The following is a 12,363-nucleotide window of genomic DNA, read 5'->3' as shown; positions in this document are numbered from 1 at the left end:
GGAATATGTATATATAAATCATACATATATTTACCATACACTCTTATTTTTTCTCTAGACATTGTTTGATGAAAGATGGCATCAAATCCGTCTCTTAGTAACAGAAGCAGATGTGACATTGTATATAGATGATCAAGAAACAGAAACGAAACCACTGCATCCTGTTTTAGGGATCTATATTAGCGGAGTAACTCAAATAGGAAAATATTCTGGGAAAGAGGAGACTGTACAGGTATATTCCCATTCAGAATACTACTTATGTGGAAGTGAGATACATTTACCTAATACTAGATATATAGCATAATCTTAAGCATGATTTAGTTGGACCATATCCAATTATATTTAATGGAATTTATCCAGTTATGTTTAATGGAATTTACTTTCCAATAAATGGGTTACTATACATTAGTATAAGTGATTTATCCAAGTGATTGAAATTCTTACACATCCCTAAACTCACTCACTCTCTCTCTCTCTCTCTCTCTCTCTCTCTCTCTCACACACACACACACACACACACACACACACACACCACAGCCCGCCAGCCTCAGTGAGTGTCAGATGGGATAAAAGATGCCTGATAATCTGCAAAACAAACATGGAACGGATTTAACGAATACTGTACACCCAGAACTTGCAACTCTCAGTGTTCCCTAAGCAAATGTGGCTGGGAGTTACAGGCCTGATTTCTGTCTAAGCATGCCTAGGACTGCTCCCTAAGTGAATTTGCAAATCACAGAGAAAGTCCCGATGAGAATCTGTTCATTAAATACCACCAGAAAGAACTGTGTCATGTGTCTGTAATCTTTGCATTGTAGTTTGATGTCCAAAAGCTACGGATCTACTGCGACCCAGAACAAAACAACAGGGAAACAGCCTGTGAGATACCTGGGAATGTGAGTAGGATGAAAACTCGGGGTTTTTTGCAGGGCAGGGGGTGGGGCAGGGTTGCTGCATGTTTTTAAATATAATCTACTAGTGGGGAAGAAGGAGTTTTCTATAAGTGGCTGCAGCTTCCTTCCCCATTTTTAAAAACGTGTGCCATAACTGTGTTGTCAGCTGTCTCAGAGTTTAAAAAAATCAGGCTGCTGCTACTCACAAGACTGGACAACATACCTGCAAGTTCCATGGTGATGGATTTTTCTACCATATGTGGGTCTCTTGCAGCCTTCTTTTAAACTGGTGCCCTCCAGATATTTTGGGCTGTAACTCCCAATTACTTAACTATTGACCATATTGGTTGAGGCTGATGGGAAATGAAGTCTAAGACATCCAAACAAAGGTAGAGGCACCAAGCTGGAGAATAAAGGGTTAAAAACTCCCTTTATGCAGATGTTAGGTATAGTTCCAGTGAATCATTTAATTAACAACATGACTCCTCGGGCTGATTACAATCTGTAGGATGATACGTGTGCCCTTGGTGTGCCTTTATATATGTATATATAATCATCAACATCTCTCTGTATATGCTGATTTTAAATAATTTTAATAGTCTTCTAAAAATGTGTTATTTTCTTTTCAGAATGGAGAGGTAGGCAAAATCATGGCTTTTAAGGTAGTATTATAACTTCCTTTTGGATTTTTTAAATTTAATTTAATTTTATTTTTGCACGAGACATTCATTGTAATTGCAAGAGGTGATAACATGCTGCTTGTCTGCAGTAGCCAAGTTTTCTGTTCAAACCCTTTTTGATATGATGACAATTTCATTTTTTCCCTTTGTGTTTAGTACTTCTTTTTAAAGTAAATAATATTGTGTAAACTGCATTTCAAGTGCAAATGGTACTGCATTACTTAGATTAAAGTATTTAATAGTAGAATGAATAGTAGCATTTAGTTCTCACACTGAAACACATTTTCATGGTAGGTTGTATACATGGATTGGTGCTTGGGCACACAGGAGACTTAGTATGGGAATTATTGATTTAAAATACATAAAACAAAACCCATTTGCTGATTTCATCAACATGCCTGTACTGGAATCCTGCCCAACCTGGTTGTCTCCGGATGTGACCTAGATCTTCTATATCTGGCTGTGGAATTATGGGAGCGGTAGTCCATCTGGAAGGGGACAGACTAGGGTGGGGTGGTGGTTTTGGGTTTGGGTCTTTTTTTTTTTTTTTTGGAATCACACAATCACTGCCATACAAGCAAGCATGTTTGATTTTAGTGGGGGTTTAAACAAGAAAACCCCTGCCAGGGTAAGTTGTTAAAACATAAAAATGTTTCCATTTGGCTTGAAACATGTTTTTGGTTTTGGTAGTGCTTGAATGGACCTAGTGATGTTGGCTCTACACCACCTCCTTGTATATGCCCCCCAGGAAAACAAGGACCACCAGGTCCCAAAGTGAGTAGAATTCTCATATAATGTAATAGTGTTTTGATTTTGTTTACCTCTATGACAACAATGCAATCATTTTTGAACATTAGCAGACTTGTATTCATTTACAGAACCTCATCTTTCCATGGGTCTATTATTGGTGAAGATTGGAGGGAGCAAACTGGGATACTTTCCATGAGTGGATCCAGGAAGATCCTGGATCTGCTGCAGTGATTCTAAATGATTCACTTCACTGAGTTCCCAGCCGAGCAGCTTACATTGTTCACATCAACCGTCCAGATGTTTTACTTAGTTATGCATATTAGAAAAGTCTGTAACAGCTTAAATATCAAGTGCAAGGCCATATCTTGTGAAGACGGTACAAGAGTCAATGAGAGTGTATTCCACTGAGAGATTAAGGGTTGTATTGTGAAGACCAGCTCTTGCATAAAACATCTCCAGGCTTATTGCCAAGGCTTTATGACTTTGAAAATGTAAATTCTAAAAGTGCCAAAAAAATGAAAGATTAGTGAATAGGCCCATTGACTTGCAGACCCCCAGCCCACCATTTAAGAGCATGTCTCAGAAAAGCATTTCCAAAATGGGACTGCGGAGTTTGGGGAGGGAGAATTTAACCCCTTCTCTCCTGCTGTCATGTCAGAAATTGCCCTCTAAGCTACTGGAGTTGGAAGAGAACTCCGCAGGGGCAATGCCTGGGCGAGGGCGCAAGGGGATTTTTAAGCACCCCTCCCGCCACTGCTGTAGCCATGCTGCTACCCAGGCCACCTTGTGGCTGGTGCTTTCAGTTTTGAAAATGCGCATGGTAATTGCATCCACGCAGTGAACATAGTGTCTAGTTTGACCATGTGAGAATACACAGAAGCGGATATGAGGAGATGCATGGTTAGCTGCTCTTACTTAAGCTGCTTTAGGCAAAGTGATGGAAAACTTTGGTGGCAGACATGCTTCGTTTTCCCTGAAAGGCATGTGTGACTGAAGTTCAATGACATGTTCCATCAAGGAGAAACACACACAGAGGGACGTACATACACAGAGAAAGCAGGTTGGTCATGTCAGTGTTAACGGCATCTTCTGCGCACATCTCTGGCTTCTGAATGTCATACAAAATATGTCAACATGTCTTAGGTGTCTCAGAATGGGAGGGAAGAAGAGTGTGGTTAGTTTAAAAAAAAGAAAAAAAAACCCTTCCTTCCCTGCACTATATGGGGAGATTTCAGGAAAATTTTTCTGCTAGAAAATTCCCCAGTGCTGGAAGCGGGGGATCGGGGTTAAGGGATATGTGCCATGTGCTTAAAGTCTCTTCCCCATGTTGCTTGGGGAGATTATAGAATGAGGAAGGACAAAGACCCAGTTTTGCATGATCCCCACAGCTGTTACAATAACAATAATGTTGGCTAGTTTAGGCGGTGGTGTGTGCTTGGGTGCAGTCTGTCATGTCATCTGAACCAAGGTGGCATGGTTGTGTTATATAAGGCTTGTTTAAAAGAAACAAGCCTTAAATAACACTGCAAAAGGTTGTGGGTTATTATTCCTTTTATTTTTCCTTTCTCCTGCTTCCCACCAGCAGTAAAGGTACAACAAAGCCCCATGCTTGAGCTTTTTACCACTAAAAACCTATTGCAAGGGAGGTTTTCAGGAGGCTGGGAAAGAACCTACTCCTTTCCATTTCTTCCCCCACTTTTAAAATGTCTGCGCCCTACTCCACACAGCAGACCGTGAACCACAGTACAGGGCTTCTGTTCTGGGCTGGTTGGAGGTCTGAATGCCCCCACTGAAAGCAGGGAATAGAGTGCAACCTCTTGTTGCTCGTCTCTAGGTGTTTGCTGCTATTCCAACATGTCTGTCTTCTCCCCAGGGTGATCCTGGACAACCTGGGAACCATGGCTATCCTGGAGAACCTGGTCCAGATGGTAAGCCTGTGAGTACTACAAACTTAGTCATCTATAGTAATTGTAATGCAAACTAACTTTACATTGTATCAGAACATTATTAAGGATGACAGATAATTCAGTATAAAGATTGGGATTATGGATCAGTAATAACTTGCTCAATACCTACTGGGGAAAATTGGGAAAGATTCACACCTTGCATTGAAATATGTGCCAAAGGAAGATTGTATTAATGCAGCCTTTGGCTTAAACATATACTTTATTGCATCACAGTGTCTAATCTTAGCACTATGCTTCCTAGATTTTTTTAGCCAACTCTTATTGAATGCGTACAAAATGTAAATGAGAAAAGTATATATGATAACGTGCCTGAGAAACTGAATATATGCCAAATGGGTGAAGGGTTAGTTCATCTTTCCTTTAAAAAAAGTTTCTGCCTTTAAAAAAAACCCTTTGTATACTGTGTTGGCCCAGTTCAGGTGTGATATCTGCACGGGAACATTAAAAAAGACAAATTAACAAAATAGTGGGGCTCTCCATCTGGCTACTGCTTTTAAAGAAGTGGGTATGACAGATCCTCAGTACATTATTAAAAAATTCTGTTAAAGTACCATGCAGTTTGGCCTTAGGCTTCCATTTGTTTGGCTGTATTGAGCCCATCACGGCTGTCCAATACTACTTCAGTGCTTTCACAGTCTACCTAGGATGTTATGGGGGGCAGAGAGAAAGGGATAAGCCTGCTTTGATTAAGGGGAAGTGGGTCCATACTGCTGGCCCCACCTGTGATGGCTGTGCATTGAATGTGGGTGTCTGAGCAAGATAAGCCTAGCAGTCTTCATATTTGGTTTCATCTGGGGCCAGGGACAGGAAGCCTAAAGAAAGAGAGAGAAACTGAGTTGAAATAACATGGTAATCATAAATAATCAGGTATTGAGTGTGGGTTGAGTATAGGTTACTGTTGTACTATGGGTTGTTGCTGAAACATGGTTTATGTGTTGACTGAACCCTGCTGAGATAAACTGTGGTGAACAACTCACAGGGAACTACCTGACAACAAACCATGGGTTAGTTTCATGGGTTGTTTATGGTTAACCAGTCATGGCTTGCTATTGCAACTGGATTTAGACAAAATGATAACTCGCATTTTCATAACAGCTGGAGGTTTGAGGTAGCAAAATAAAAGCAAATTTTGCAAAGTCATATTCTCAGTGTTCTGGCAAATATTTGAATGAATAGTTCTCATTAAGATAGGAGCTATACACAAGGAGTGGAAGTGTCAGAAAGGAGGCTCAATCTAAAGGTTCAAATCAGTTAAGGAGCGCTTATGTCCATATGTGCCCTCCTGCCCCTTGAGATTGGCGGCAGAGGCCCTTCTCCGGGAGCCCTCCGTGAAGGACATTAGGAGGGTGAGTACCCGGAGGAGGGCTTTCTCTGCAGTGGCGCCCAATCTATGGAATGCGCTCCCTAGAGAGGTCCTCCTGGCGCCGTCGTTATTTGCTTTTCAGTGCCAGGCCAAGACCTTTTAATTTAAACATCATTTTAATTGTTGATTTTATTTATTGATTTTAACAACTTTGGCTAGGATGTCTCCAATTTTATATAATTGTATTAATGATATTTATTTATTTATGTTTGTAAGCCGCCCCGAGGCTTCAGCGAATGGGGCGGCATATAAGTTTGCTAAATAACTAAATAAGGTAATTTTTCCAGGTAATTAAAGTTGGGGAAAACTAAAATGCTGAAATAGGATCAGAACTTTAGGCTAAGAACTGTACAGCTTCTTTTAAGATTGGCAATAATATAGTCAAATAATTTGGTTTTAATTCTTCAAAGCCTTTAGAATGTTTCCAAAAACATTCTTCTCAAACCGAAAGTTAGGCAACATGATCATTAATGTTGTTAATGCCACCTAAGGTACAGTATTTTTGCCCATAATCTACACCGTGATTTTTATGTGTTTCAAAATATATTCCTGGTTAGAACCTTATGTTATGTTGGTAGTGGTATATTTAGTTTCTGTATCAGCATTTTATGGAAAAGTTTAGATACATGTTTGCTGGAAACTATAAATCTTGGGAATATTGCCAATTACTTGGAGATCTCAATGTTACACTTTATAAAATGTCCAAATTTCTTATTTTGGTTGCTTAGCTACATTTTGGCCATGTTCGTAAGTACAGCAGATGGTTGAAATTACTGTGGTGGTTCCCTTTGGATGCTGACACAGTACTAGTATGAAGAGAAATAATACCAAAAATACACATTTCCACGTACTGAGGATTACACTGGGGAAGAGTCCAAGAATTTGAATCAGAAACCTTGGAATAGGGTTTAAACAGAGCTCATAGCTAGCAGAATGAGTGCTTATTTTTAAAAAATGGTTTCAAGTTTGTATGGGTTTACTTGTATATTTCATCTAAATTATACATCCTCCATTTCACCAAAATGCTGAAATATCCTCCAGTAGAAAATGAAGCCACTTCATGTGTTTTTGTTTGTTGTCAATGTGCTGTTAAGTAATCTCCAACTTATGGTGACCCTATGGATTGGTGCCCTCCAAAATATCCTGTCTTTGACAGCATGGCTCTTATACACTCAAGGCTGTGGTTTCCTTTATGGAATTCATCCATCTCATATTGGGATGCTGCTGCTGCTGCTGCTGCTGCTGCTGCTGCTGCTGCTGCTCCTCCTCCTCCTCCTCCTCCTCATGATGTGCCGGAAGTATGACAGCTTCAGTTTAATCATTTTTGCTTCCAGGGAAAGTACTGCCTTGACTTGATCTAGGACCCATTTGTTTGCCTTCCTATCAGTCCCAGGTATTCACCAAAGCTATCTTCCAGAACCATATTTTAAACACATCATTTTTGTCAGCTGTCATCACTGTCCACCTTTCACACCTGTGCATAGTGATAGCACAGATGATCTTGGCTTTGGTCTCCAGCAAAATGTCCTTAAACTTGCTGATCATTTCTAGTTCCCTCATTGCTGCCTCTCCAAGTCTTCTAATTTCTTGGCTGCAGCTTCCCTTTAAATTGATGATTGAGCCAAGGTATACAATATCTGTTTAAAGTTTCACTTTCTTCATTGTTCATGATAAAATTAATGTAATCTTTCAGTAGACATGATTTTTGTTTTCTTGATGTTTCACTGAAGTCCTGCTTTTTCACTTTATTCTTTCACTTTCATCAGAGGTTGTTTCAGTATGCTGTTGCTTTCTGCAAGTAATATGTTATCACCTGCATATATTAGACCATTTGATACCTTCCATGAATTTTCACTCCTGCTACCTCTGATCTGAATCCAGCTTCCTTTATGATATGTTCAGTGTACAGAAAGAACAGAGAGGGAGATAAAATATACCCTTGTCTGATGCCTTTGCCTATGAGAAACCTGTTTCTCCATATCGTGTTCCGACAGTAGCTTCTGGTCCATGATACTGGTTGTGCACAGGCAGCTTGCTAAGAAGCACACCGGGGGGCAGGGGGTGAGGCACCCCTGCAGTCTCTGGTCCCTGAATTCCACATATTTTATATTATATAAAATATAATATTTTATATTATATTTTATATTGTTATTTCTTGTATTTTAATTTTATGTTGTGAGCTGCCCCGAGGCTTCGGCAAATGGGGCGACATAGAAATGTTTTAATAAATAAATAATAAATAAATAAAATATTTGCTGGAGGGCTGGAAAGGTTCATGAAAGTGCAGGGCTTAGCCATCACAAGGAAAGCCTATGTACATGCACATGTATGGGCCTTCATTTTAGACTTTCCACCAAAGACTGACACACGGAGCAATAAACCCCAGTAAAAGCTCAACAGGAAAATTCGGTGTTAAAATGGCAAAAGCAGTCAGGCATGACAAAAAACTGTAGCAAACTACTGACAATCCCTTCCAAAGCACCCTATGTGAATAAAACAAGTATTTGGCACAGAAAAGACAACAAAACGGGTACCAGGCAGTTTCCCTGGACAGCATACGTCATACACTGCAAGGATGCAAACAGTGTGACCTGCGGGCTGCAGGTAGGGATGTGCAAAGAGGACACCCCTGGATTCCTGACTCTCAACCCAAGGCATTGACTCACCCTGGTGTGAACTGAGCCAACCTGTGTTCCTTTGCTTTTAAAGCAGGCTGCAATGTGCACTTTTTTTTTTTTTTTTTTTTTGAGTCAGTGAAATGTGCATAAATTTCAGGGGCAAACAATTCACTTTAAAAATGGAAGCTGCAAAATAGAACAAACAGCCAACTCTGTCTGCCTTTAGCCCGTATCAGTGAGGTCTAAAAGTCCACTAAATGCAAGAAGATTCAGTTTCTCAGTAAAGCACATCTTAAACTGCAGGCCCAAGGGAGGGGAGGGGGAATGTTCACTAGAAGCATCAATGGCCTTGTAATGTCTGACTTACAGATGGGTCATAAGCTGTGTACCCAAAACCAACGACCTCACAATATTTCTGCCATCATATTTTCAGACCAGTTATATCAGAACCTTTTTATACATTGCGTTTCTGCAGTATATATTTCCGTGTGTACTAAACTTGTGTAATTGGTCTCCCTCATCCCACCTCTTGGACCCATGGCCTGCCCTCCCCTTTCTTTCCCAGAGAATGAACTTAAGAGCATGTCCTGCTACTGAGCCATGGCCATCCAGCCCCATTCTTCAGAATCCAGCTGGAATTTATTTTGCCTTAAAAGATGGCATGCCATTAATAACAAAGCAGGGAGACTGAACGCTATATTACTTTCCAATTTTAGTTTAAGTGTTATTCTTTCCCAAAGAGCTTTATTTTGGCAATCTTGTATTATAATGTTAGGTTTGCGGTCATAGACCCAGATATGAGGCCATTAATATATCTGTGATGGTCTTTCTCTGTATACCTAGTGAAGACTTAAAGCTGCCAATCTGTTAATTATCAGGTGTGAGCTATGGACTTTCATCCTCTTTCTCACTGCCTCAAATGCAGTATTCCTTCAATTCTTTGGCTTTGACTGTGATTTAGTGCCATGCCATGTCTACTTCCAAAGCTAATCATGGCTCCTTCTCTTAATAACAGTTTTAAACCAAGGTCTGAATCAAGTTTGCAGTCCTGGATAGGAGAGAGCCTGCTTATTTATTATTTATTTATTATTATTTGCATTTATATACCACCCTAATAGCCCAGAGGGCTTAGTGCGACAAATGTTCAAGGGTGCCATAGACAGAATGCAAACAGTCCTTATTGCCTAGGAGGGAGAGAAGAACATGCAAAGGAGAAGATTGTTTTGTCTCTTTGAACCTTGAGCTCAAGCAGTGAGAGCAATTGTGAATAAACCATTGCCCTTATTAAATAACAGGACTTGCTGTCTGTTGAAGGTAGTTTTGTGCAGTTGCAGTCAGATTTATCTGGCCTATACTGGTTTAGTTTCCTTACTAAAAAGGACATGTATTTTTTCATTGCAACAAAAATGCATTTTTTTGCACTAGATCTGGTTTTATGCAAACCATGCGTTTCATTTCGACAGCCGTCTTTCTGTGTGTCTCAGAATTAGTATGTTTTTGATCCAGTACAGGGAAGGTAAATGACTTTTGGTTTCAAGGAATGCAGAAACTTTCTATGATAAACCATAGTTTTGGTACAGGTGACTTGCACAGCTGTGAGCCTCTGTTTAGTCTTGTCTTCCCTCTTGGGCTGTGAGAAGATATTTCTGGCATAGACACCATAGTGTAGTTTTACTTATTGGGCTATGATAGGATAGCCTTTTGCCATTAGTGGTAAGTGGAAGGTACATTCCTGGTATTGTTGAAAGCTGAAATCCACATGTTTGCTGTAGCTTTTTTGTTCCTAGTTTTGGTCATATCTTCCTAGTAATGATATAAATCACAGCATAATGAACCACGGAGGAAAAATAAACCATTTCTGTATCCCTGAAATTTGGCACTTCTGTATATTTTCCTTATATGAGTCACAATTTACCAAGCTGCACATTTTTCTGAGTATGGAAAACGATGTTTTAAAAAGTATTCTAGAAAATGAGAGGGGCACTGAGAACCTGTGAACTGAACCCAGGAACCAACTTAAAGTTACTCTTGACTAAGATGGAAACCCTAGTCTCTTTTACTCCTCAGAAAGAGAGTAAGCTTTCTTCTTTGTTCAGGTGCATAGGATACTTCAGAGCTATGGAACTAGACTGTTGAGAGCAACATTGTTTTCAATGGGACCTAGTCATTCCCCAGATAACTCTTCCTAGTCTAGGGACACTGTGCTGAACTTGTTTTCAGTTTCAAACAAATACTAAGGTTTAGTGTTCACTGGTCTTAGATTATGATTATTTGAAGAAAGAGAGGACTTTGTTTTGACTACCTACACAGTTGCCTCTTCTGAATGTCATATATGCAGTTAAATCCAATACGGTGTAGTCAGACTTTCCTTTCTTCTCTGCAACCTGCAGGCCTTGCACTCTGCCCAGATCTCATCCAGAGGGGCCCCCAAATTCTCCAGAGCAGAGACCAGAGGTGCAAATGGTGGGGCAGCAGGAGAGGAGAAATCCATTTTCCCAGCAGTTTGTGCCGTGTGTGTGGACGGCCATCACTGGGCCCAACCTATGTTTCTGCTGTTTTATTATGCTGTTAGATTTCATTTAGATCCTGACTTTTTTCCTTTTGTGAGGAACCCAAGGTGACTTGCATACCCCCATTTTACCTTCACAACAACAGCCCTGTAAGGTAGGTTGGGCTAGCCCAAAGTCACCCAGTGAGCTCCATGGCTAAGTGGGAACTAGAACCCAGATCTTCTGGGTCCCCAGTCCAATCACTACACCAGACTGGCTCTCCAGTATGTATGGCAGTTTTTATTGGCACTTGGGGACCATTTTGATATCAGGATGAAATCTAGTACATATGTTTGGAACCCAGTTCTATATTTTGGGTTCCAAGCCCTACTTGACTTCCATACCTGAGCAGAAAATGCAAAGCACAATGCAGTGCAATATCTTTGTTACCACACAACTTTTCTGCTCCTGTTTTTAAAGATGTGGGGTGGGAGGAAGAGAAACAATGCAAAACAAAACATAGCACACCATCTCCCTGGATCATGGAGACACCAGAGTGAGCATTTGTGTTGCAAGCACAGGAGGACATTCCATGCTGTAAGCACCCTGCCTCTCAGCACCAGCTTCCATTTACAAAGGTGCTGCTGCTGGAAGGGCATAACCGGCTGTGCAGCCCTTCAGACACGGTGTTTTCCTCATATCCAGTCTCCCAGTAAGAGAACCACAGTCCAGAAAGCATAACCTGGGGGTGGCTGATTTATAATGTCACTGAGATGTGACTTGGGACCGCAATACCAACCCTAACCATATCCTGCCTCTGTCTACCTGGACCCCTTTGATCTTCATCTGAAGCCTTTTTCTGACTGCAGTCTCCAAGGGAGACCTAGAAAGAGGACACAAGGAGGAGGGGCTTTACAGTGGTGGCCTCTCAGGTATGGAATGGTCTCTCCGCTGACATTCCAATTGTCTTGCTTTTATAAAGCATCAGATTAAAACTGCTCTGTTCTCCCAGACTTTTAATGGCATATGATGGGCTATATCTGCTCTTTAGTCAGGTCTGGTTTTTAAAGGTAATTGTTTTAGATGTTAAACTGTTCTATATTGTCTATATTGAAATTTTTAGCTGTTTTAAAATTGTGCATTGGAATTTTATATGGTGTTTGCACTTGCATTTTAATTATTTGATTAATTCTCGTGAACTACCCAGAGAGCTTCAGCTAATGGATGGCATAAAAATACATACATACATGCATACATACCATAGTACCGCTTGTGCAACCTATGTGCAAGTCCATAGAAAAGATATTGGTAACTGCTTATAGAATACTATGTCTGAAGGCTTGGGATGTTTATTTACTGAACAGTACTTCATGGCTGTTTGCCCACACAGATCATTAGGTGTCAGGCTGCAATCCTATATTCACTCATTAGGAAGTAAATCCACTGGGTTTTTTCTTTTGTAGAAATGATTAGGAGAGGGATGTCTGTCTCACTGATTCAAGTCAATCCTCCTATGAGTCATTTGCTACATGTAGGCTGCAATCCTAAACACACTTAAGCATATTGAACTTTGTGATCCCATGAGTCATCCCTCGTAGGCTGT

At 40.5% G+C, this 12,363-nt stretch overlaps 1 protein-coding gene across 5 annotated transcripts in view; it reads left to right on the top strand.

The window, feature by feature from the left end:
* Nucleotides 1-12,363, top strand: part of COL21A1 (collagen type XXI alpha 1 chain) — a 97,838-nt gene that overhangs the window by 34,217 nt on the left and 51,258 nt on the right. For all 5 annotated transcript variants that reach the window (XM_044421539.1, XM_044421541.1, XM_044421540.1 and 2 more), the window contains 5 exons: nucleotides 59-232; nucleotides 819-896; nucleotides 1,523-1,531; nucleotides 2,264-2,347; nucleotides 4,197-4,259. In XM_044421539.1, coding sequence (XP_044277474.1) covers nucleotides 59-232; nucleotides 819-896; nucleotides 1,523-1,531; nucleotides 2,264-2,347; nucleotides 4,197-4,259 — 408 coding nt within the window. The remainder of the gene's footprint in view (nucleotides 1-58; nucleotides 233-818; nucleotides 897-1,522; nucleotides 1,532-2,263; nucleotides 2,348-4,196; nucleotides 4,260-12,363) is intronic.

The sequence above is a fragment of the Varanus komodoensis genome, unplaced genomic scaffold (assembly GCF_004798865.1).
Source record: "Varanus komodoensis strain SLA01 unplaced genomic scaffold, ASM479886v1 scaffold12, whole genome shotgun sequence".
NCBI lineage: Eukaryota > Metazoa > Chordata > Lepidosauria > Squamata > Varanidae > Varanus > Varanus komodoensis.
The sequence above is the reverse complement of the archived record's forward strand: the minus strand, read 5'-3'. Positions and strand labels throughout refer to the sequence as shown.